We start from the raw sequence: 26,904 nt of genomic DNA, 5'->3' as shown, positions 1-26,904 counted from the left end.
CACAACATCTTTGATGATGAGACGCTCTTTGATGGCAAGTGAATTTCATTTGCGTCTAAAAGCTTGCAAAGTATTTCGGTTCAAGATGATCACCACATTCGTGACTTCTAGGCAATTACTGTAATGATGCAAAATGGTAAACATTGGCCTAACATCTAAATAATTTAAGTGACTGAAAACATGCTGCTCCAATGTTTATGAAATTCGTTTTGTGTTTACACAGTGATCCTGTTGAAATGTTCCGTGGCATTGAGCTAGCATGAGAGGTCATGTTTAAATGAACTAACTGTATGATATTTATGTACGGTCCTCTACAGTACGCGATGACTCGGGTCACACAATGGACTCCACCCATTTAAAGTCCTCGCTGCGGCACACAAGCCAAATTTAATGCATCTGAAAAATATCTAGTCAATCAAAAGTCATCCTATTGGCCCGATTTTCGCTTTCAGCTTACTAAAAAGTAAGCTTGAATGAAGTTCAATAAAATAAACTGTAACCTAAATTCTGCACCGAGCCAGTGGGGCTTGGTTGCAGTGATGTTTGCAGCAGGCTCAGTTTTAATGTTAGCACGGCCCGAAATTGACTGCAGACAGAGCTCAGTTTTTGGAGAGAAAACATGCCGTGCTCAATTTGGACCGACATCTGTTTGAGTGGGTTACAGTCATCCAGTGATGAAAAGTTAATTAATTGCAGGTCTCAGTTTGTTGGGTACTGAGTAATTTTATTTGAGTAATAATTCCACTACAGAGAAAAAGTGTTTTTTGTCATTTTCAGTCACTTACTTATATCTTAGGGTAGATTTTTGTCCATATTCCATTTTATTACAGTTTCTATTTAAAACTATTTCTTTTAGCTGCAGAAAGACGGCAGGATAATAAATGACTAGATGAGTGAGTAAAAAAATTAAAAGAGTGTCCAATCACCATGCTTCATTACAGAGCTTCAGAACCAACATTTGTTTTTCTCAATGGCTTTTCTCATTGAATTACTACACGTGCCTGCAGCACAGCTCCAAACACCAGTGGTTAATGTGTAAACTCTGCAGCAGTGGGGATAAAGATGCCCACAGGAACATTGGCCCCTGATAAGCACGCTGGGCTGCAGAGCCACTCGACGCACAAGTGGACAATTTAATCTTAAAGCTCCGTTGTGGGTTGTACCAGACTTTTCTGTCTATCTCATTCAAATCTGTTTTCTTAATTTTTGTGTTGCCTCCATATTAAAACCCACTCTGGGCTGTCCAGGAGTTTGATCCACGTGGCCCGTATTTGGATGATGTTCTGACGAACTGGTGGGTCTGGACATAACTCAGCTGGTCTTAAAGTTTCTGAACAAGTTCTGGACCTCAAGGTTTTTGAACATAAAACCCCTCAGACTGAGATCTGCTTTGTTGAACATGGACAGCGGGTCTGCTGGTGCTGAGAATCAGCTTCTCCATGTGGACGTCCACATTGATCAGCACAAACCTCGTCAAGGAATCCTGGACCTCCTCAGCAGACTGCGTCCTCTTTGGAAGACACAGGACATTCAGATGAAGGCAAGTGAAAGCTTGTGTCTCACTTATCGGTATCTGTCTTTCATAATGACTATATGTCGTTATAGAAGATCACTATCTCAATAAGAAATATAAACTGTATATGACTGTCTCTGTGTTGGTGATTTGGCTGAAACTTGGTCGATCAGATCTTTCCTGTGATTTTTAACTCAAATGGAACTTGTGATCACTTTGTATTATATTCATTACACAAAGAGGGGAAATAATGTTTCTCTGCTGTTGGCACCTCTTTGTAAAGATATTTCAGCCGGGTAAGATTCAGGGATTCATGTTTTGGGGTGTTGTTCTTCCATCAGACAACCCCTTCTTGGATCTTAGAGAAGCACTTGGGAACACTGAGAAAAGGGCAGACTTAGCCTCAGAATTTGAAAGAGTGCAACACCCTCCCCCGCTCTCTGGAGGCTGTCATTCACGTGCAGGCTAACCATGGCAGCTGAAGAGGCCAAGTATACTATGGCATTCATAACGATATGTGACAGTTACACAGCAGGGCCACGGAGCTCGGTCCCGAACCTGCCTGCAGCAGAGGCCTTGGTCAATGGGCAGGACTTCAGGGCTGCAGCCGTGAGTCTCCTGCCCGCTGCTGGCTGCCGATCTCCATGTTGATCTCCTGGAGTTTCAATTCCAGTGCTCATTTCTGATTTTTGCCCACACATGATGAAATTTCAAAAGCCCATTCACTATCAATTGGCGAGAGAGGGGCATTAGAAATAGGCTAGTATCACAGCTGTTTGTGATTTTGCTGTGAACTTATTCCACATATTTGTTAGTTGTGTCTAAGCAGAAAGCAAAGGAGACATCACACACACACACACACACACACACAAATAAAAGCCGACAGACAGGCAGAGACACAGAGAGGTGGGGTGCATGCTTCACACTGTAAATTCATGTGGTTATTGATAAAGATGAGCTCTACCTTTGATTATAAAAGACCAGTGTTGACCGGTGTGAACAGCCAGGCTGCTGCTCAGCGAGAATCAGTACATCACGGTGCTTCGTGGCACCTCCACCTCCTGTGGGTCTCTGGGGTGAAAATGAAACATGAACTTTACTCCACAGAGCAAGAAATAACATGTTTTTTCATTGCTGGTGGTCGTTTCTCAGCCATTGTGTTTGCAAAGCTCCTCCTGAATCTGCTGCAGAACATTATTGAGTTGACTGAGTGAGAGTGAGAGGCGGCTGTGCGGCGTGTGCACAAGCAGTGATTGACACTGCGTTAGGTGCTGGGGAGTCTTGCAAATGACATTAAGAGCACTAGGAGGAGCCAGAGGAACCTGATTTTTTCATAGATTACCTGTCTCCTGTATTACTGTCAAGATACAGTGACAGTTTCATTAAATATGACTGAAAGTTATCCACTGCTGATTGGAATGGGAATCCAAATACTCTACACTCCACTATAACCAGTGTTCACCTGCCATTTCTATTAGTGCAAATGTGCATTGAATGGGGAGCTGCTAAAAAATGGAAAAGTTGGTTGAAGGTGATGTTGGTAATCAAGGCACAGCAGATCTCTCATAGATCATCATGGATCACGGATGTCACTGTGACATTTGTGACACAATTTCTGCTAAATCAGCTCGTCTGACACTCTGGTTCTTGGGTGATCGATGGATTTCTGGCATATTAGAGATTTTGGTCGGCTCTTTAGCTCTCCTACACTCTGATATCCCACTGTTGCTGCAGACATGAGATCCCTTATAAACTATAGGGATCTTGTTTTAAAATGTATGGAAAGGTATTTTACATGTTGTTGCTAAAAGTGCAGTCTTGACTCAGACTGTGTACCTGCAGTTGAGGATGCAGTTGTTGTCTTATTTGAATAAACATTCTAATAATTATAAAGTGGCCTGTCTAAGTGATCCGTAGAGTGTAAGCAGAAATGTTGCAGTTAAGAATTAACAAGACATACAAGTTTGATAGAAACACACAGTGTCTGCCCAGCTTAAGTAAACACACACCTGCAAGTGTTTGTGTTCACAGGTGTTTTCAGTTACAGGCTGAGGAGACCCTTTTTCAGGAGTGTGTGACTGACAGTTTTCTGATTCTCTTTGGTTAGTTTTGATGCGTTTGTTCGCAGGACTCCTGGCCTGGCTGTGCTCGGCTGTGCTCACACCGGCTTCCAGCATGCTGTCTGTTGCGTAGCAGCAAAAGCAGGGGAAATGCTTAAATGTGCAGCAGGTTTATGCTGTAATCACTGATGTTCAGACAGTCGTGCATACAAAGAAGCTGTGACAGAACTACGTGTTGAGGATGAACTGTACTGACGTGTCCCAAAAAAGGTCTGTGTCAACATATTGACCATTTCAAATCAGTGTGTATCAGGTTATCTGAAGTCACTGTTCAGGCCAGACTTTGAACCCATCTTCAGACTGAATATATGAACCCATATATAGGAGTCAAACCCTGGTGCTGGATTTCTTTGTTACATATAACATGGGCTGTATTGTATATTATATTCAGTCAATCCCACATGCGCCATCCTGTTGCTGTAAACCATCACTAGTGCACCAAATCTACAGCTTAAAGAACTAATAAACAAACCATTTTCTCTGTCTTGAGTAATGAATGCTAAAATAGGCAGTCCACCTGTTTAAAGACATTTTTTTAGCCTTTTTTAAAAATTCAGGAGGGGCAGGGGGTGTCGGAGCATCGAGAGACAGACTAACACATTGCTGGTTCTGGTCTTTAGATGGGATTGTTGGCAGTAGCAAAAACATAGAATACCGGCAGCTATATACATTAAAATAGAAAGCTATTACCATGTCTAAAGTACAAGCTGCTGATCGTCTTTAGGACAACATATAAAACTGAATGTGAAACTACACATTTGAATATTGAATTATACTGACAATACATAATAGTCTGTAATAAAAGCTTGTATGGAATAGATAAAATAAAGAAATAAACACATCGTGATAAAGTGTAACACAAAACTGAAACTGAAATGTTAATCTTCTGCACTTATTGGCATTGTACACATAGAAAGACACCTTAAAATGTTCAGATTAGAAGAAGACCCAAGGTAACTGGACAACAAACCAACCCTGGGAACAGATGTCAGTGTTGTCAGAGCATCCTGAGCAGGATAATCCCATTCTGGTCCCATGTGCAAACACAAGGTCCAATCTTTCAGAGAAATAGGGTTTCTGTTTGTTAGGTGACAGAACATTGGGTGGGTGACCTCTCCATCTACACCAGGTCCAGTAATGTACACAAAGGAGTAGATGTTTCCCCTCAGCTCTCAGACCCCAACAGACCTTTTAATGATGTATTGTGTTCATCAGTTTGGAATATACAGAATGTACAGGGGAAGGACACTGTTACTGTTACACCTGGGCTTTTAACTGGGTTGTATGCGAGAGCTCTTCTCTTTGTTGTAGTTTGTATTCTTTGAATACAATGACATCTTTGAATTTATTAAATGTGTTTTTATGCCTTCCTGTGATGCACTTTGTAATCCATGTTTTGACAAATGGAACAATAGGTCAAACTCAAGGTGATGCAAGCAGAGGCGGTTTGAATGGTTGACATACACTTTAACTTTAATAAGAATCTTAAAGACTGCAAATTTACATAAGAGAGATTGTTTAAAAGTTGAAAGAAACAATGTCAAGTGCTTCATACAAAGAAAATCATTGAAATTCATTAAAAAGAGAGTAAAAAGAAAATATTTATGTACAAATTAAATTACAACATGCACGGTACTTGTCTGGCTCGTTTTAGCACTTGTATAAAAGCAGTTTAGGTACAAATACTGTAATCTGCATTTGGATGTGTTCAGATATGAGTTTAGAAAGTGCTCTTAATAGAAAGCTTTTGCTAAATGACTATTTCTGAATTATATCATATAAAACGACAAACTTGACCAACATGCAAATATATGCAAATCAGTTTGGTAACAATGTGAAACCCAGAGGAAAGTATCCAAGTTGTCCTCCATCCTCTATATAAATTCTTGATCAGATGTCAAAGTGGGCATGTTTGTTCACTTTCCATCCAGATGAAAAACGGTGTTGTGTGCACGGCCCATCAGAGGCTCAGAAAAAGCCTTAGAGACTGTGGTAGAGAATGAGAGGCTTTGAGAAACCATGAATGACAACAAACGTCCAATGAAGCCCTTTTCAGGCAAACAGTGGTCTCTGTGGTGCTGTTGTATAACAGTACAGCTGTGCTGGAAGTGTGATCCTTGGCGTCAAACAGCTGGATGCAAAGCTGCTGCTGCAAATATACAGTTGATCAAATTAGAAAAAAAACAAGTGACACACGGTGAACTTGAGACTTTTGGGAGCCAGAGGGACTTTGGCCTCACTCTGCCCAGTTTGTAAGCCAGTCTTGCTGCAATGTCACGTTATTTAACCAAAACAATACTTTCACCTCAGTCTTCTGGTACATATAGAGTTGCTGTTCACATCTGAATTATCACTAAATATATTAATTGTATTAATCATTGATCCTGGAATGTTACCATGTACATTTACTCTTGAATGCAATTTTAAAGTACTTTACTTAAGTATTTCAATGTTATGCTACTTCATACCTCTGCCCTTCTACATTTTTAGATGGAGTTATTGCACTTTTTCGCTCCAATACATTTATTTCACAACCGTAGTTTCAAGTAAAACATTATTGTTACACATCAGCATCAATTTCCAGTTTCTGAGGAAATCAATTCATTGAAATATGGAATCTTGATATATGCTATACTTGATAAGTGTTTCATTTGGTTTGTTCTATGTGATAAATCCAACCTATAAGTATACTTGTATTGATTTCCCCTTTGATTTCCTTTCATTCCAGACATTCACAGATGGCATCACCAACCAGCTGATTGGCTGCTATGTGGGCTCTCTTCAGGAGCCCGGTTGTGTTCTGGTGCGACTGTACGGCAGAATGACGGAGCTCTACGTGAACAGGGACCGGGAGGTGGAGATGTTTCAGATCTTCCACGCCCACGGGTGTGGTCCACAGATCTACTGCAGCTTCCAGAACGGCATCTGCTACGAGTTTGTTAGGGGAACAGTGCTGGATGATGAGCTGCTCCGCCAGCCCTCCATCTACAGGTCTCTGCTAGATTCATATTATGTAGAGTTGATTCAATCAGAGACAGTGTAGTGAGTGCTTTTTTGGAATTTCCTGTCCTAGTTCGCATTCCCACAGTTTCATATTTACAGTCGGAAACTGACCCATTCAAGCAGCTGTGTGACAACCAGTGTAGCAATTTAGTCATAAAAAAGGAAAAAAGGGAGAAGAAAGTTAGAATTTCGTCGGAATTCACTGTAAAAGAGTTAAATCTGAAGTTAGTCTCACTTTTAAGTTTTCAAAAACTATGTTAGATTCAGTCTTCACATTGGGTTTGCCTCAGAAAATGATTGTTTTGTTGTTGTGTTAAAAGAATCAAACATGAAACCATTAAGGAAAATACAAAATATAATGATTTATTATAAATCAAAGATTGGTTTATAGGTTGCATTGTTTTTTTCTGTTGATTCTTATTGGTTTACTAGGTTTATTACGAGTAACGTGAAACCTTGAACATTTATTTTCCAAGTGAGTTGAGCATTTCAATTGTGCTGATGCAGGTGTTTTTTTAATTATTTCAGTTGAGTCATGTTTCATGTTGAGCAATGTTGTTTAGTCATGCCCCCTGTTTCATTCATCATCCTCATGAAAACAGGCCAGCACCATTATTCTCTCCACAGGACAGTAGGACACAACACAGCCAGCCGAGGCAGAGCAGCCAGGGCCACGTTACACATCAATCACCTTGCTCTGCCTGATACCCTCTGTGGGGAATACCCAGAAAACTCTATGTCACCGCTAAGATGCCTCGAGAACGAGCACTCAAGTAGTCAAAAGGTCACAAATGCAACAAGGCCCATTTTTTGAAGAGAAGAACAAGATAAGAGTGCTAAATGGAAAGGGAGTTGTGTTTCTACTCTGATAATGGTTGTTTGTGCAATAATAGCGTCAGCCGGGCTCATCCGAGAAAAATGTTTTCTCTCCGCAGATTGATCGCAGCAGAGATGGGGAGAATCCACTCAATCCAGCCAAAATGTGGTCTGCCTGTTGAACCTCTTCTCTGGACAAAAATGTCCCACTTTCTCACACTGGCGCGGAGCAGCATCAACAGCAGCCCAGCTGAGCAGCGGTGCACAAAAAGGTACAACTCCTGACGAAATGATCTCAATGTATTTGCATTTGTGTCCCAAACAAAAGTCACCTTAACCCGTTTGCTTTCTGAACACATCATGTTCTCTAATATTTACAATCTAACCAAGGCCAAAGCTTTGGTGGACAGCGGCCGTCTCTCTGAGGGGCAGCGGGGGAAAAACAAATCTACTGAATGTACAGTATGTTAAATATTCACCTTTAGGTTTAAAGGCTTTGTCATATATTCTTTTATTCAATATCATGCATCCCATCAAGGACACATTTAGGATCCTTTTAGAAGAAGATTCTAGTTTCAAAACGAGCCAGATGGGAAATTAATAAGGCAGCTTGAGACAGCTTTTCATGGCGTGCAAGTTAGCTCAATTAGCAGGCTAGCTGCAGCTGATAAGACCTGACTGCGCCAGTTGTCACTTCTACCAGCAAAATCTATGATGGCCATCTAAAAATGAGAAGTTTGTTTTTGTCTCTTAAATCAAGAGCCCTTTTTTTTTTTTCAAAATGACTAAGAATTAAGAGTCATTATCTGCCACCTTTATCAGTGGAAACGGCATTATGTGCAGTGCAAGAGCGAAAAGCTCGACAGGCGTAGCAACAGTAACTAAGGTGGTCCCCGTGAATGTCCTGTCAGGTTTAGGAAAGGATCAAATAAATGCATGAGTCAGAGAAGAAAGCTGACAATTATCTACCATACTAGAAATTGCGTTAGTTTCAAGCAAATACCTATTGAGCTTGGGTGGTCAGTGGGAACATTTTTGCCGTCATTTCTTTGATAGAAACCAGCAACATTTTCTGCATCTTTATCGTTTGGGCGGCAGCACTTCCACGGCTGCCTTATCGTTTTCTCACATGCACAATGTACGTTTCTCAAACCTGCCCGCAGAGCGCCTCTCCGCTCTTTCCTCAAATTGCATTGGCATGTTCGCCTCTCTCAGCAAGTGGATAGAGGCTGTCACTGCGAACTGTCATTGGTCAGAGGGACGAGGCGGGGGAGTGGCCTCCGAGGCAATGACAGGGGTCATGGGGTGAGAGGTGAGAGGGGCCTTCCAGACACTACAAAGTAACAGAGCTGGGCCACGAGCTTCCTGCAGAGCTCTCCCTTATCGGTCAAACGTTCAGCCTTGTTTATGTTTGCGGCGAAGGGGTCGGAAGTCCACGCAAACCGAGGCTGGAAGGCCCAGAGTATCGGAGTCACTTTTGAGCAACTGGAGTTTCTTCTTTGAGTTTTAGCACATGGCAAGGCCGATGTTTGGCACCAGAGTGAGTCATCCATTAAAGAAAAGGACTGTGGAGGAGACGGTCTCTTATGATAAGAGGTTTTAGCTTCCTGGATTCAGATCTAAGAGGAGAGCCTGTGACTTAATTTCTTTGTCTTCAGGAAGACAAGACACATCATATTTTGTAGTTTATCTACCATGTAATTAAAAGTGTATGTTAGAGCACCTCCACTTCAGAGCCCACTGCAATCCACAGATAGTTTTGTTATTTTCCTCTGTGATCCCGACTTTTCTTTTGGTTTGTTACAAGATAGACAATATCCACTTAAAACAATAATGACTGAGTAAAGCAAACACGACTACTGACAGTCTGATTAATTAAAACAGCCTTAATTTACCTCAAGCAAGCTGAAAATCAATTTTAATGTTTGAATCGGACTTTTTTGATTTCATCGCCAACAGTTGAGTAAACGTTTAATGGAAATGCAACCAACATAAAAAGGATGAAAATAAGGAGACTTTTCTTTCTTAACTATGACTTTGTCTGGACAGACGTCTAGTTTTAAGCTAATTTGCACTTTGTGTTATTTTCTACAGAATCTAATTCGTATACCATGTTACACTAACAGTGATGAGTGTATGGATGAATCTGGATATTACAAACCATAATAAGCATCCACAGAGGCAGACTGCACCACATTTAGAGGCCCAATAGATGGTGCTATACTGTGAGACATTTGTGTGACTGACACAGTCCACAGCTGCTCAAACAGGCAAACAGAACAACTCAAAGTGATCAGGAAAATATCCAAAATTCAGATAAAGAAAATAAAAGTGCGTCATAGAAAGCACAATAAAGTGATGGAAGGAATACTACAGCATAAGTAATAAGATTTAAGATTTAAGAGATGGGATTTAGTTTCTGTATGGTGAAAGTGAAAACTCACTACTATGGTGTATATGTCTGTCTGAATATTCACTGATCACTGATCAGTAAGTGTGCAACTGCATATATGGCATGGCACACACACACACACACACACACACAGACGACCAGGAATTAAAAAAAAAAGAAAAAAGAAAAGAAGCAAAAGATTTATAAACAGGCATCAGAGAAACTTTTGTACTTGAGAATGTATGAGTGCTGGTATGAATGTGATCTTCAGAGGAAATGGTAAAAGAAAGGCAGAGAGGGAGCAGGAAGAGGCTGCACCTGCAGAGGAGGTCTTCAGCTCTCAAGCCACCCGCTGTGCAAAGAGAGAAACAGATACAGAGAAGAGGAGAGAGAGAGAGAAGGGGGGAGAGAGAGAGAGAGAGGGAGAGGGAAAGAGAGAGAGGGAGAGGGAGAGAGCAAAAGAGGCTGCAGCAGCTGCACGGTTTGGAGAGAGAGTGCACAGTAGAAGTCAGAGATGGGAGAGAAAGGAGAGAAAAGCGATGGAAAGCAACGGCTTCTTCTCCAAAAGGCCCCCTGCTACGTCTCCCGTTTGCACTCCCATGAATCGCATAAAACTGCAAAAAAAAAAAAAAAAAAAAAAAGAGAGAATAAAATCAGCAGTGCTCGGCTGGTGTTTGAAATCATATGTAAATAAGGCACACTGATAATGAGGCGCCAAAAGAGGAAATTCCACTAATTACCTTACAGGGAGCAGGAGGCGAATGCACTTGACGTACTGTTTCTTGTGAAAAGGACAAAAAAGAGAGAGGAAAAGATCTGATGGCAAGACGACAGGTTTCCATTTAAAGCCAATGCAAGTCTTTCATTTAGCTTTTGACTGAGAGTAATCGTGGGCTTGTGTGATAAAGTCAGTTTTGTTGAGTTAAAGAAATGGATGAGTTGAAAAGGAATCAGGGTGATTCACCATTCAACTCTGTTTTAATTCATATTAGAGATAAATTATGCATGTCAGAGGGGGCAGATTTTAGATTTCATATTTCATATGTAATGTGAATCACTGACAGCTATATTCTAGGCCTTCATTTTGTAAAATGCAATCTGGAATCAAAATGTACAGTATCGAACAATAGAACTAAAACCAATTAGTTTTTTCAGTTACTTTATAAAATAGAGCCGAACTCAAGCAAGAAACAGCAGTTTTAAAAAGAATATATATACATATTTTTGCATCCTCGCTAGATAGTTTAGATCTCAGCTTGCTTTCATTCAATCGGTCTGTGATCTGTCTGTCCGGAGCAGGAGGGCTGTCTGAGTAAATGGACTAGAGGAAAATAACATGCAAAAATGAGTTGTGATGATGAGGATGTGTGGAGGAGTTGTATAAGGCAGCAGAGCCTCTGTGTTAAAACCATAAACAAGGCTCCGCTCCTCTGCTTTTATTGTGCGTTCCTAACAGGCCTCACTAAATTATGTCTACAAGTGTGTATAATACCGGAGCATCTGTTTGTTCCCCTTTGAATAAATAGGTAGTGTTTAAATTACACTGTTTAAATTACCCTCTTATCGTAGCCTGACGACTGAAAAGGAAACACGAAAATTAATTAGGAGAGGGATGCTTGTGCAGCATTTCTTCCAGGTGCATTTTGCACTGACGTCCAAGGACATTAGTGCCTTCTTTGATAGATGGAGTAATCAACAGAGTGAAAACAAGGCATGTAACCTCTCAGTGCGGCTCGCCGAACTGCTTCAATTTACAAACATGTTGCTCCTGGAAGAAAAGTGTGGAGTTTGTGACAAAGTTTTTTCTTCCATATCTGCATTCTTTCTCCAAACCTTCTTACTTCCTCCGGCAACTGTGCCATAAAAGTCCCGTTTCTCCCTTTATTTATATTTATACAGCTTTAGTTCAGTCTTTCCTCTGCGCTGCTGCGCACAGACACTGTTTATATACTCTAATACTACCTTTGTCAAATGTAAAAAAATAAATAAAAATACATTAATCCAGGGGGATTTCTGAAGGGCAGTTTTTTAAGAAAACAGTTTCTATGATCAAATGCAGGATTTTTAATTTTAAACTATAGTATTTTGTGAGAAGTCGGTTTTCTCCATTGTCTCTGAACCAGCATTTACAGTCAATGAGACATTTACTCTGCTGAAATCCAGACAAAACAAATTCTTTTAGGGTGAAAAATCTTTAAAAGCAGGTGAGTCATTATGTGTAAGGGGAAATTCTGGGTTAATTTTAGCCTTTAAAAGAACATTTGATGAAGTAGTTAGTAAAAACCCTAACAGGACCACAGGCAGGATCCTTTCTCTGCCAGAACCCAAGAATCTAACGTATACATTTACTTAAGTGCTTTTACTTCTTGAACTCCATTATATTTCAGAGCAAAATATTGTATATTTTACTATCTGTCAACTATACTTACAGTTTACTTTGCTCCTGATTCTACAAACAAAACATGCAGTCAACTTATAAAATATGACATCGACCAACTTACAGGGCCACAATCCTTTAGGGTGAAGTCGGCACAAGCGATCATCTCACATTCAGCTCACAGCTTCAGTAACGTTACACATCTCCATTCATGATATTGATTTGGGGACAGTGACATAGCTGGTTTGCTAGCTGGTCTTGTTGTTAAACATACTGACATTATATTTACTGTTTGTCAACCATAAGCAGTTAAGTTAAATCTTGCTAGCATAACGTTAGCTTTCTAGCTATCAGAGGGCCTAGAAATATCTCCCAGTGTCATGGTTTCCATTTCATGAGAGCCTAATGGGATAGTAATGATTGATCCACATGTTCGTCAGACCCTCAGGCGTTACAGCTTATGAAAAACACATGAGAATATCAGTGAATAGTCTTAATTTCTTTTTTCTTTAGCAAATGAGCATGACATGAGCAGAATAATGCCCTTTGAGGTGTCTATAGTCAGGAATTAATAGACTCCTCGTTGGGCATTTTGCCTTCCTTATTCCACATTTGAATGTGGAAACCTTAAAACAATTTTCATTTAACAATTTTAATGGATTTTTACCGTATTGTAATTTTTTAGCTTTGCAATTTTAGAGGTGAAGAAGGTTGATTGATACATCCTGAATGATGATTGTCTTGTCTTATGGGTATAAATCATAAATATAGTGTGAGATTAAATCAAATGTCCGAAAATGCCACTTATGCCGACTGTTTTCCTAAATGAAACTCACTGCTGGTGTATTTGTCTGATTCAGTTGTCCTTTTGCAGCCTTTGGTGTGAAGCATCACACGCCTGCTAAGTTGGTAATCATGAATGTGGTTTGCACCTTATCACCTTAAGTGACTCTTGGGTGTTAAACTTTGGCGACACATGTGCCCGATTGCCTTTTACAGCTTTGAATCAAAGATACCGCTCTTTAAAAGAAACAAACGCAAAAATATAATTTCAGTGGTTTTACCTCTTACAGTCCTGTGGCTCTACGAGAGGTACCCAGCTTTGAGACATTGTCAGTTGAAATGGAGTCACTGAAGAGACACCTCTCGCAGATTGACTCGCCAACTGTCCTCTGCCACAACGACCTTCTGACAAAAAACATTATCTACAACCACAAAGAGGGTGAGGAACAGCTGTGCACATCACTGACACTGGAAAACATGGTGGATATATATAAAAAAAAAAAACGTAGTTTGAATTATCTTTATGTGAACAAATGTATATCAGAGGCAACAAAACCAACTGATTGGAATAAAAGGCTGTTGAGAATAAAGTATGTGTTTCTCTTGAACTGTAGCTCAATGCTTGAAAAGTCATGATTGTTTTTCCTTTCATCTGTTTGAAATTATACAGCTCATAGAGTCTTAATACCTCGTCCCTTTATTTCACATACAGAAGCGCACCTTTGCACTATGGGAAATGCGTTCCCACTTTATTAAATGTCTTATCTCATTTGTAGTATCCTTTCATTATGATTATATTTCTCTCACACATTTCGCAATGATGCCGGGGTAAGTCTCAGTTAAAAGAGACACCTTGTTCCTTTGACTCCCACAAGGTTCTCTACTTTCAATAAAAAGAGGGAGAGTCGTCAGTTGTGCACCCGTGCCTAAGATGTGTTCGCCATGTTGTCCTGGTAACCACTGCTGCTTTCCCTCTCCTCCTCAAACAGGGATGGTGAAATTCATTGACTATGAGTACGCAGATTACAACTACCAGGCCTTCGATATTGGCAATCACTTCAATGAATTTGCTGGTAGGTATGGTTTGTGATGAGAAGAGGTTCAATTTGCCTCCAAGTCTTTTCCACGGCCGGAGCATATAAGATTCCCTAATGTGGAATATTGAGTGAAGAAGAAGTTGCATGTACAGTGCCATGACACTATGTCCCTCTGCTGATGCAGCCAAGACAAATTACTGTATTCAGTATGTATTCCGCGTGGTGATGAAAGTGCCTTTGATGTACCAGCTGTGTCACAGCAAAGCCTGACAGGGTTAATTTGAACATTTGTGGAACAATCATCAATTTAACACTGTTAGACAGTTTTGCAGAACCATATCGTGTCACCCTTTATGTCAACACTGGTCCAATCCAAATGACTGTAACTGAAATAATGTCAGCAATATTGCTGCGTTGTGCAAACCTGGTCGAACAGCTTTAAACTATCATGAAGCCAAATTGGGTCTAGAATGAACAAAATGCTCAGAAATGCACCAACTTGTTCATCTTTTGTTAATAAAGAGACAACACAGCTAGAGTGCAGTTATCAAAACTCGACCCACTTTTCCTGAAGTTCACCCAACAGACGTCACCATGATTTTCAAATCAGTTTTTAGTTTGAAGGAGATGGTATGAAATGTCCATGTTTCTCGATTTAACACTGCGGCAATACCACATTTTAAGAATGATCTGTTAGAAGTAAATGTGCATTAAAAATCAGATGTTGTAAAAGTAAAAAAAAAAATCTACTATAAGTGTGAAATATGTCACACAGAAGAATGGCCCCTTCTGTTTTATATGCTGTTGAGTAGTTTTAATCAATAACAGCACGTCATATTTTTTCATTTATAAGCTTATGTTTTTTTTAAAATGTGATTTTAAAGTAACCGGTAGCTGTGAAGTTAATGTAGTGAAATACAATGTTTTACTCTGAGATGTAGTGCAGCAGCAGCAGCAGCAGGAATTCTGTGGCAATTTTAAACCAAACAATTGACCAAATAATTGATAAAGATAATCATTAGTTGGAGTCTTTATTCCTTTCTGCTAGAAGTGGCACATTGATAGTTGTGTCCACACAATTTCTAACTGTTCATTCTCACCACGTTAATCCCACTAAGGTTTTAAAATCAGAGCTCAGGTGACGGTGCCGTCATCCAGTGACAATGCTTCTTTGTTGTAACTGGTGTGAGTTAATATAAGCGTTCGCTGATGGGGACAAATAATTTGTGCAGTTTCTTTGGAACTGACAAGTGAAGAGTTGAACTAATGTATCTCTGTAGCAAATCTACTAAAACTCATAGTTAAGGCGTTGTCTTTAGTTTTAACACTGACAGCAGCTCCACTGACGTGCATATGTGCGTGTTGTGTGTTGCAAGGTGTGAATGATGTTAACTACAGCCTCTACCCGAGCCGGGAGCTGCAGAGGGACTGGCTGACAGCCTATCTGGAGAGTTACAAGCACAGCACAGGGCGTGAGGTCACTGTTACAGAGGCAGAAGTTACACAGCTCTACATTCAAGTCTGCAAATTCTCACTGGTAAGTGTCGGCTCCCACAGACTTTGTTGAAATGTTGTAATATGTCATTATGTAGTGCCTCAACACTTTGGAAAGACTTTGGAAAATTGACAAATCTCTCAACAGTTATTTCCTTTTTTTAAGTTCTGTTCTTGGAGGGACTCAAATATCTCAGCATTATGAGATTAGTGTGTGCATTTCAACAGTATCCATATGTGTGCAGACCTCTGAAATGAGGGCGGCAACACTGAACCGTCACATTTTAACAATTTACTTTTCCAGCATCCAGAAGAGAAAAACTCCCCAAAGAAAACCAAACCCGATCCACAGCTGACCCACCACTGTTCAAAGTTGATGGACTCCATCTGAGTTGATTAGAAACTGCCGCAGCCGGGAAAAATGAAAGACAGCAGCCAAAATTATTTTTCTCATGACCACAATTTTCATTCTTTGGTGGCTCAAATGGTGCTGGGCTATCTGTCCAAAAGTGCTTTCATAGCTCAACACAATATGCAGAATTGTCCTACCAATTTTGGGGCGGTGTGAATGTCTCTTGAAATAGCCCAGAAATGATGAGGAAGCATATTACTTTTTAAAATAACTTGTGCCTCGGCCAAAAAACAGAGAGGGAGAAGTGAGAGGAGGGAAAAGAAATAAAGCCTGGAATGGAGTGAGAAAGGCGATAACATCATGTTGATTGAAATCAGATTTTCTATGACAAACCGAGGAGGACTCTTGACTCGGGGGAAGTGGGAGAAATTGATCACTGACGCTTAACAAGCCAAGTTTCCAGCTCGACTCATTTTGACAACCGTGTGTCAAAATGAGGGAAACGGATCCTGTTAATTGAGAAAATCATAGGGTCTGTTTTTCATGATTTCAAAGACTTGAACTAAAACTTCACCGCTTAAAAATATTCATAAATAACAGCATTTTACCCACTAAATGCTGTGTTTATGTACCGTATTTCACTTAATTAACTTTTATCCTCCAAGTATTTTATTACTTGTTTTCTTTTGTCATGTGTACAGGCCCAGAGTTAACACAGACAACAATGATATAAAACACTACATTTCAATACCTGAAACCAGGATTCTTTTTAGAGCTTGTGAACAGCTTGTTTTGAATTGCTTTTTAAGCAAAAACACCATAATTGTACTTGTTCCAGTTTCTTGAATGTGATATATGCTGATTTTCTATGATAGTAAATTGAATTCCTTTGAATTTTGAACAAAAAACTCCCCAAAAAACAGCAATTTAAAGACATCACCTTGAGCACTGGAAAACTGTGATTGGAATTTTTCACAAAAATTATTAATCAAGAAAATTACCGTCAGGTCGTTTGCACTCGAAAACCATTGTCATTTTCATCTTCATCTTTTTTTCCCCAACAGAAGTGGCACCGTGAGAGTTGTGTTCACATTCATTCATTTGCACCACACAGATAAGATCTTAAAATTATTTCACAGCACAAACTCGATACAGCTGACGGAAAATGTCCAAAATGTCAATAATCATCAACTCACTCTGGTGCCTTTTAATAATTTTGTGTTTTTCCTTTATTATGTATTGGATTAAATGTCAGTTTATTCTTTCATATCACTTGGTAAATGCTTGGAATAATCAGACTACATTGAATTCACACTGATTTAGTCTCAGTGGATAAGAATACGGATAAATAGTCACAACTCTGGAACCAAGGAAACCAGTTTGCACTGAGGGAAGCTGTGTGGCTTCACTGTGTGGCATCGACAAACCCTGGCCAGGTGCCAAGGCTCTGCGGCGTGAAGCTGCCTCCTTCAGATCCTAATCCCTGGCAAACTGTGCCAAGACGCAGTGGGGTCTTTTACGACTCGCCCTCTCCTCTACAGGGATCCCCCGTGATGTCGAGGCTAAAGCCTGCGGTTCCGTGATGTCACTCCCTACAAGTCTCTCATCTCCATTTTTCTCAATGGCTCCCTGTCACTGATGGTCTCTGCTTAGTGTTAGACTAATGCTCTCTTAATGGAGAGCAGTTATTAATCATAATGGAAACCCGCTCAATCTCTCTCTCTCCAGCTACAGACAGAGATTAGAGATGAAAATCTGCCAGGGAGGGGAAAAAAAGCCAAGGGAAAACCGCACATCGCTCTTCAAGTATTTCATTCCACCCTTTATTTGATTATCAAATAAAAATGTGATTATATCACTGGGCCACAGAACAGAGGCCTGTCTGGATCTTATTAGGACTTGCTATTAGTGGTCCTACCATGAAGATTTACAATAAGGGTGGAGAACAACAGAAATTTATGGAGGCATGGAAGTCCGCAAGCCTAAGTGAGCAAAGCCATTAAGGAGGGAACCACTCAATACAGAGGTTTGTCATTCTGACTGAGCAGCGTGCAACTGGCATGCAGCAGCAGCAGCAGTTATGGGAGCAGTTAAAACACGACAACTGGAGGTCACTGAAGTGTGTTTTTACAGTTCTGCTCCATGGCACAGGGAAATCCAACAAAACACTAAAGAAAAAGCAAAGCTGGTGAAACAACGCAGCACCTGTGACACTTAATTTAGAACAATGAGCACCACTTATACTAATAAGTGCATGAATACCACAGACAAAGTCCAGATTTTTTTTTACACTTTTGAAACCCATCCCAGTTCTACAGGCGTATCATGGACAAGCTGCATGTAGTTAATCAGTCTGTCATTCAATTAGATGGATCCAATTCATTCCTGCTGAAATGTTCTTCAGCAAGACACTGACATCTGACCCCTCTGTGATCTCCTTGTCATTTGGCAGGAACAAAATGCTTTTGAAACTTTAATTGTATCATAAAATGGCTGTATGAGAATTACATGTCAGTCACATGTTCCTGCTGCCGTTCCTTTAAAGACAATATCAAGTACTGTACTGAGGATGCAAGCACATCACATTATGATCTTCAATGTTACAGCTGTTGTTTTCATTAACCACACACACACACACACACTCCATAGTGCTTTAATTCACTGCTACCATCTCAGCTGCATTGCTCTGCGACTTTGACGGAGAAGCACAACCAAGTTTGTCAAGGACTTTTTTTCAGTAAAAGTAATGAACCAACAGCTGCCTGGAAATTTTTTAAAATCTAAAAACAGTACAACATGCTTTGAAAACTTTTTTTTTTAAACTATTTTGTTAAAATAATTAGTATAAAACGTATGGTCCTTCTAATATTTTGTCCTTCCTCTTCTACCAGGCGTCCAGCTTCCTCTGGGGTCTCTGGGCCATCCTGCAATCACAATACTCTTCGATTGATTTTGACTTCCAAAGGTTTGTATTTCTGACCAAAGAAGTTGAATAAAAAAGGAAAAAAGCGTTTTCCATGTGGTTGCCTAATGTCCACAGCTGGAGGTGTGTGTCTGGGTGTCACTGTGTATAACCATAGTTCCACTTTCCTAAAACACTGTGGTTGTGGCATTTTGTACATCTAATGCTGCACAAAATAGACAGGTAACAAGTTGCTAATATTCAAATTGACGCCCTCCTGACATTAAGCACCACCATCACATTAACACCACCTCAGCAACCACTTATTGTAGAAACACATGAAACCACAAGGCAAATTATGACTTCAGTGCAATTTTATGGGACCACCGTCGTCATATTTGCAAATGGAAAACTATATCCTGAAGTCAAACAAACACTTTTTTTATGGCGATGTTGAGACAAACAGGATCTTCATTAGGTTTGCCTGACAAAAGAATTTGTTGGCAGAGAAATTGCAATAAAAGGATGGGGAACTTGAGCTCAGTGTGGAAATATTTCATTTTTTTCCACCATGTGCGTACCCAGTGCAAAACAGACAGGAGCACACGTCTTATCACCTCTGAAATGCTCTGCTTTTCTTAACTCTTAAACCACAAATCATGAAAACATGAATAGCTCAGCCTTCAAGAGGACTCTTTAAAGAAATCAAAACTAATTTCTTTTATTTCTAAATGTATTATGACCCATGTAGGGACTAGTTATCTTTAAACAAGTCCAGGAGACATTCCTCACTACCAGCAACCAGACAATAAAGTTCAGGAGGGCGAAATGTTTCCCCTTACCCCCACTTTTTCCTCCTTTCTCCCTTCTCTGTGAGCCCCACACCCGCCACAGTTGTGATCGTGATCCTAATCACTATTGACATACGGCACCCTCCCCTCTGTGTGGCTTTCTCTGCTCGCTAGCTAGATCAGCGACAGGGCCCCTGCCTCATTTCGATGTGGACCTCGGAGGAAATGTGATCCAGAGGGGTGCCGAGGCACAGAGGCACTATTGTTCCTGTGCCGTCGGTCCTCCCTTACATATACGTCTCTCATCCCTGGCTGGGCCACATGCGCCTGCTAGACGTCTGCTCCTCTAAGCCGCCGGCTGAGGTTGTCCTAAAGTGCATGGTGAGGGTCGGGTTACCTTTCTTCAACTACAGGGCTAAACTGAAATAAGCTTAGAGAGCAGCAACAACGATGGGGAATCAGGTCTAACGTTTGAAGGCATCACGACCCTGCCAACCTCGGTCACCTAATACACACACACACACTATACATCCTAATTCCCTCTGCCGGCACTACTTTCAGGATTCTCCATCATTTATGCTGTAATGAAATAGACAATGTGGACGTCCTCGCTTCCAACTTTTCATTTAGCACACACGGTCATAGCACATAATCTTAGGAAACTGTCCTTGTCATTTGTTTAAACAGCATAAAGCAACCTGCATTTTTTTACATTTAAGAGCAAAGCAGTAAGTAATGTTACTGCGACCTTCTTATTTTGCTTGCAAAAGGTCATGCTGAATGAATTGGATGCATAATGAAAGGAGCTCGGGGAGGTATTGTGGCTGTCTAGCGCTGGCATGTCACAGTTGGCGAGTGTGTTGGCAGTTCACTGACTAGTTTTACAGGCAGGCACTACCAACAGTCAGCGTTGGCCTCTAACACTGAATAGATACTATGTCGTTTATCAAGCAGGTTTTTGGTCACAAGGGAGAAATTTTATCCAACCTGACAGATACAGTTATGGCTCTAGCTCGAGTTAACCAGTGCGTTAGCAAACCACAGAGACATTATCATCTTAATGAGGCTGTTTTTTTCTGAGGATTGTGAAATAATTTGTAATAATCATAATCTGCAACACCTGAAAAAAAAAAAGAAGCTTTAATTGCTCACCTGCACAGTTGCTGTCTCATTCAACAATTAATCTTGCTTTTAGTGTAAAGATTAAGGTCCGAATCTTTTCAAAGTATATTAGTATATTATCCCTCACAGCACACTATGTTGGATACAGTGAGTGTATCAAAGCCTCATTGCTGAAAACGGCGGCCTGCTGCTCCTGCAGACAGGACACAGAGTTGGTGACACTGAACCATGCAAGTATATTTGCCATCAAATTTACTGCTGAGCTGGTTGATCATTCTCTGTGGGTAAGCTGCAAGAGACCTTTTTCCACATCAAAACATATAGTTATTTTAATTAATTTGAAATATATGACTAATGCAGCTTTAACCATTAACAAAAGCAGTTTCCTTTCCCCAAACCTGAGAAAACACCCTGCTGGCTTTTTGCTTTTGTGACAAACAAGTGCTGCATTCCAAGCTGCATACTTTTTCTTTTTGCTTGTAGTATGTACCATAGCTGCCCTCTCGTGCTGTACATGCCGTGTGCATACAGTTTCATCATAGTGTTGCGCCTTGAACTTTGACACTCTTGCTCGTACATCCATCCCAGCCCTGTCACATCCAGCCATTTGTCTGTACTCTCTCTCGGTGGCTCAGCTGTGATCAGTCTTTGGGTGTGCAGAGGATTGTGGGTCAAAATAGCCAAAGAAAAATGCCAGCTTGTATACTGCAAGATCCGATCGGATGAAGTAGGACATCCTGGTATTTTTAGCCTACTACATTTGACAAACTACATATCCGAACATACTAAGTCTTTTCTGGCATCGTAAATAGTATGTTAGAGTGGTTATTGGAACACATCCAAGTTTTTTTGAGGAAAGAGATAGGAAGTTAGAGTTAAACCCTGAGTGTGTGTGTGTGTGTTTCCTCCCACTGTTATCCCCCTGAGCCAAATCTCTGCCGACTTCCCAACGAGTGACAGGCGTCGCCTAGGCCTTGTGTTTAACCAGGGCCAGATGTAGAAGTGACAATAGGGAGCCACAAGGGGAATGCAAACCCTCCTCCCCCCTACCGTCCATGTTTATTTTCCTTATGATTTTATTCATGTGTTGAAAGTGTCTGCAAGTCAGCGGTTTAGACTTTTGGATGTGTTGGCAAGGTGAGCCGTTATTTGACAAAGACATTATTATGAGGAAATGAAGAAGGAGGAGGCCCACTGTTTGGAATAGCCTGACTGCAAAATTGAAGGAATTGTGCACAAAAGCACATTGTGAAACGGAATACCTGCTTTGGAGGGAATTCATTTTCCTCTACTTCTGCTAAATAGAAAAACGTCTCAGTTTCATCTGTGATGATGATAAATGTTAAGCACGCTAGTTTTAGGTGTCAGCCTTAATAAAAATAGGGATGAATGGGATCCCCTGTGAAGGCTGCTGTTCTTTTAAATGGGTATACTCAAAGGTAATTCTGCTTATGAAGGGTGTGGGTGTGACAGGTAATTAGATTAACAGAACAGTGCAGTGACCAGTGATTTTTTTGTTTGACTTTTTTGGATATGCTGACATTGAAGTTCTTTTCACTTTTTATTTTAACTAACTGAATATTTCATGTAATGAAATAACTGTGGTGTTATTTGTTAGTCATCTTTCGAGTGAAATAAATGAACTTTGAGCTTAGAGAGGCCACCTTTTTCTCTGAATGCGACAGGTGGTGTGAGCAGGGTAGTAAGAACACAGGGGATAGGACCCAAGTCAGGCAGACTGAGATGGTGTTTAATGACTTAATATTCAGAAACAGGGGAGTAAAGGCTTACAGGATAATAAGGCAAGTAAGGGTCAAACAGTGGAAAACAGGCAAACGTTTCCACTTTGGAGCAGGCAGACATCTAAAGCCTATTATTTAACCAGAAGGTCAAAACCAGGCAGGTATCAAAAGGCAGGTTCCAGGCAAATAGCAGATAACATAACACAGAATGCAAAACACAAAAGCGAGACATGAAACAGAGCACCTTGACTTAACAATCACGCAGGGAACAAAGGAAGTGAACTGGTTTATGTAGTGAAGGCTGATTACGGGAATGAGGCGCAGATGGGGAGATGGGTGGTGAAGCTCAGGTGAGTGCAGGGCTGATGAGAAGTGGGAACAGGTGTGTGGATGGGTGAGGCGGTCAGGTGAGGATAAAAGGAGGAAAAGTCTGAGGGAATCTGGTGGATATGTGGAGGGTGGCAGGTCTGTGGAGTAGAGGAACGCACATGGTGGGGGAACAGGGAAAAGCAGATTGTGACACTAAATGCTTTTGAACATTTAGGGACATCTTGCTAATAATAAGACTGATGGGCAAACATCTACAGTTGATTCCTGAATGAGCTAATCTGATTTTAGTGCATCTGCTCATGCTAAGGATTGGCCCAGGACCTCTGTAACTTAAACCACATCATAGATCATACAGATGCCAAGTCTATCTTTTGCTTAACAGTTAACAGAAACTGATTTTAGAGGATTGTCGTGGAGAAATTTGATGTTTGCAGCCAAACAACTGCCACATGCCCTCTTCAAAATGCCTTTTGAATATCACCAAACCACAAAGAGAGAAGTGAAAATTGTCAACTGGTTCTAGCAGGCTACCACCAAGGATTTCTATTCCCCTAGATCAGACATGTCAAAACACAAGCGCCGCGGACCACATCCAGCCCGAGATACAATTATATGCGGCCCGCGAGATAATTTCATGTGACTATTAACAATGGCCCGCTGGTAAATAGCACTCCCACCACTCATACTGCAAATTTTATAGTGACACTTAAAGCTAGCCCCAAAAGTAAATGGCTAAACAAAAAGTGGACTTTGAAAATAAGGACTTTCAAAGCAGGTGGGAGGCAAGTTTGGCTGTTCAAATTCATATTTCTGAATAAAACAGTCACTTTTAGACTGTTCAATTAATGTTAAGCCCGTTTGGCCTGCGACTTAGACTGTGTTTTAAATTTTGGCCCCTTCTTTGATTGACACCCATTGCTGAATGCATGTTGGCCTTGTTAGGCGACATTCAGATATTGTATCTTTGGCTCACACAAATTATCTATTTTCAGTGGAGCTGTGCGACAAGCTCACTCAAAACCAAAAAAGTTGTGGGTTAGCGTGCATTTGCTGCATCTGGGTTAGGGTAAGGGTTAGGGTAAGGGTTAGGGTTAGGGTCTTAGGGTTTGACTCCATTCAGTGCAGGTCATCAGAGTAAGGTAGTGACCGTAAATGTATTGACTGTTCCAGTTACTATTGTCACTTGTGTGCAATATTGATGGTTACATCAGTTTGTCACCTATGTGCATTACTGCTGTCAATTTTTATGTGTAATACTAAGGGTTACATTAGTTGCAGTTATGCAGTGTATGCCAACATATATTGTGTATATATATAAAATATACTCAGTGTATATATAGAAATGAATATATGTTTAGCATTTTTAATGTAGGTAGATAATTTTGGCCCGGTCATTTTAAAAGTAGCTCGCGAGCCGAAAAAGTGTGGGCCCCCCTGTCCTAGAGTGTCACCATCAAGATCAAAGTGAAAATCAAAATAACAAAGTTTTGTAGTGGTGTAGTGTTGTAGTGTTCCTATAGTATTTCTATAATGTTATAAGGGCAGCAGTCTCTCCCTTTGGGCCATCCCCCTGTCAGACATTAGATTCCCTCCTGCCATAACTGAAGAAAAGGAAAAAAGTGCAGACATAATGTGTATTGTTTGAAAGTCAGTGATAAATTTAGGAGGACAACTATTTTTCCCTGGAGGGGCGGGGGGGTCTGGACACCCTTTCCCCCCCCGAAATTTCTGCCCATGCATGTGTTAGAATTACCTTTTTGTCTCACCGAGCAATAAGAGAGAGAAAACTGATTTGGCATTGAGGAGTTCAGTGAAAGCAGTGATTAAAGGACAAACTCCTCTCTGTGCCTCCATTTTCTGTGCTTTTGAAACTTCACTTAATTTCAAAGGGTATAGTATAATGGCCAAGGGCAACAGCGTACTCAGACATCAGATTTATTGAAGTGTTCAATAATACGGTTTGAACAAACACACAACCACTTTTCTCACAGTTAAGTTCTGAAATGAACTGAGGCTTTGGCACAGCTTTCAGACGCTTTATCGAACACAAACTTGATGCTATATTGTTGTGCAAATTCTGCAAACAGAAAACACAGTGCCCACCTTGAGCCACGAGGAGGGCCTGCCGTGTGACCTGTAGAAACCACTTGAAACATACATTACATCAGTGTGCATTGTATGAGTGTCCATCTTTTAAGATTTATGCAAGTTCTTCTTTACATCTTTTATACTGCATGCACTGAAATGGAGACACAGCATGTGATTCATATCATGAGGAAGATTCTTATAAACGGCATTATCTAACTCAGTGAATGGAAAGCTGTTATTCAAACACAACAAGTCAAAAGCCAAATATATCATAGAGAACTTGAAATAGTTTGAATTTCTGCAGCCGACATTAAATGCAGACTGAATATTTGATTAATATATAACTATTGAAATCACATGAGTTACAATTACTGCTGTAATATTTTCAAACGATCATCTCAGCTCAGGTTTGAGACTTTAAGATTCCTTGAGACGTTAACTTTTCCAGGAGAAACTGTAACAAACTGGGGAGAATAATTTGCCATTTTCCAGTTCACATAAAAGATGTTATCATGTTGCATTGTGAAAAACGTAGGATTCGTCATCTTGTGAGTGTGACCCAAACTCAGGACTAAAGGCCAGAGTGTATCAGCCTCTACTTCCTTGATTTTGACCATTCACAAGTTCATGAACGTACAATTCTAAATCCTTCAGGTGCATCTTTAAAAAATTCAGGTGATATGAGTGTTTTTGTGACACACTTATGAAGCCACATGCATTTATTCAGAGGAAATTCTACAAACAGGACTGAAAGTGTGCATCCTAATATTTCTGTGAAAATAGTACAGCTTGAATTTCTTCTCCAAACTGCCACCTTTTGATACGTACGCAGTATTTTTTTTTAAGGTGACATTCACGAGGGAAGTTCTAAATTATTTTTCAAAATATTCTATTACGTAACACTACTTAAGAAAATCTTTAAATTTTAAAAAATGATTTTTTTTTTTTTTTTATTAAACCATTTGGATCGAAACTCTTTTGCTCAAATTCCATTTCTTTTGCCCAAACCTGGTGAGGTGAAGTGATGATTCAGTTAACACTTCAATTGATCCACTCCATTTAAAGTGAACAGAAAAGACTGAACAGAACTTCCTGCACTCTGAAAGAAAAGACATTTTGAAAACATCTGTGGACAACGCTTGCTGACTGGACTATTTTTAACACAATGTGAATATTCTGAGGATAGATTTTAGCTCAATTTAAGCATTTTACTTTTAGTTTAAAAATAAACTGGACCGAGGAAGTCACAGAGAGAGAAACTGCACTTTAAACATACATTCATTTGTTTGTTTTTTTTCAAAACACAGCCAGACACGAAGCGTACTGTACATGCAATAAAATAGCAATTTGAAGCCACTTCATTGTGACCATGCACAATAAATATCCAAGGACAGAGGATGGAGAGAGGATCAAGGAGCTTCCAAGAAAAATCTAATGTTCTCTGATCAGTGTTTTTCCTGTACTCTGCCCTCCCCCCCAGATATGCCATGGCACGACTCAGCTACTACTTTGAGAAGAAAGAGGAATATTTTGGACTGACAATGAGCTAGAGACAGAGGATGACGGACCAGTATTGTTGTAATCAAAAGCAGCGTTACCCTGGTCTTTGAGTTCAAGAACAGTTTGACCGTGTCCCTTTTTGTTACATGGTACAACACTATGTAAATCCACTACAGAAACGAAGGCATAGAATAAGCGTATAAATGTGCTTCCCATTGTTTGTTTTTTCAGGCTGTAATGTGAGTTATTATGTTTTGCTATCACTGTGATTTTTAAAATATTTGTTTTACCACAGTCAGTATGCCGATAAGCCTATTTGGCAAACTGAGATGAAGATCATGCCAGAAACACATTAATTGTTCCCACATTCAGCCAAGTCTCATAAGCCACAAAAACTGAGCCTGATCATAAAACCCTTAAGAGGGTTATTTGCATGCTTATTCAGTGTGTACCACAGTTCTGATGGAAAACAAGTTTCCATTTCAACTTGGTTACTGTACCAAGTAGTGCATAATCTTAAAATCTCTCTCTTCTCTTAGACC

The 26,904-nt window shown here is 40.3% G+C and overlaps 1 protein-coding gene across 1 annotated transcript; it reads left to right on the top strand.

Annotated features, from left to right (window-relative positions):
- Positions 1-1,399: 1,399 nt before the first annotated feature.
- On the top strand, positions 1,400-26,479 carry LOC139201816 (ethanolamine kinase 1). The gene is made up of 8 exons (XM_070831242.1): positions 1,400-1,540; positions 6,362-6,624; positions 7,572-7,724; positions 13,295-13,443; positions 13,994-14,077; positions 15,418-15,578; positions 18,779-18,852; positions 26,343-26,479. The coding sequence occupies exons 1-8, from the start codon at positions 1,400-1,402 to the stop codon at positions 26,410-26,412; spliced, it is 1,095 nt and encodes a 364-aa protein (XP_070687343.1). The 3' UTR covers positions 26,413-26,479.
- Positions 26,480-26,904: the final 425 nt, after the last annotated feature.

Source organism: Pempheris klunzingeri, chromosome 5, assembly GCF_042242105.1.
Source record: "Pempheris klunzingeri isolate RE-2024b chromosome 5, fPemKlu1.hap1, whole genome shotgun sequence".
Lineage (NCBI taxonomy): Eukaryota > Metazoa > Chordata > Actinopteri > Acropomatiformes > Pempheridae > Pempheris > Pempheris klunzingeri.
Note: the sequence above shows the minus strand (reverse complement) of the source record. Positions and strands in the feature narration are given on the sequence as shown.

What these genes read in the sequence shown, in the direction of transcription:
- LOC139201816 (XM_070831242.1), top strand. Translation starts at nt 1,400, where the DNA reads ATGGACAGCGGGTCTGCTGGTGCTGAGAATCAGCTTCTCCATGTGGAC. An exon ending in TATCTACAACCACAAAGAGG is followed by an intron (nt 13,444 to 13,993) that starts GTGAGGAACAGC and finishes CTCCTCAAACAG; the next exon opens with GGATGGTGAAATTCATTGAC. An exon ending in AAGTCTGCAAATTCTCACTG is followed by an intron (nt 15,579 to 18,778) that starts GTAAGTGTCGGC and finishes CTCTTCTACCAG; the next exon opens with GCGTCCAGCTTCCTCTGGGG.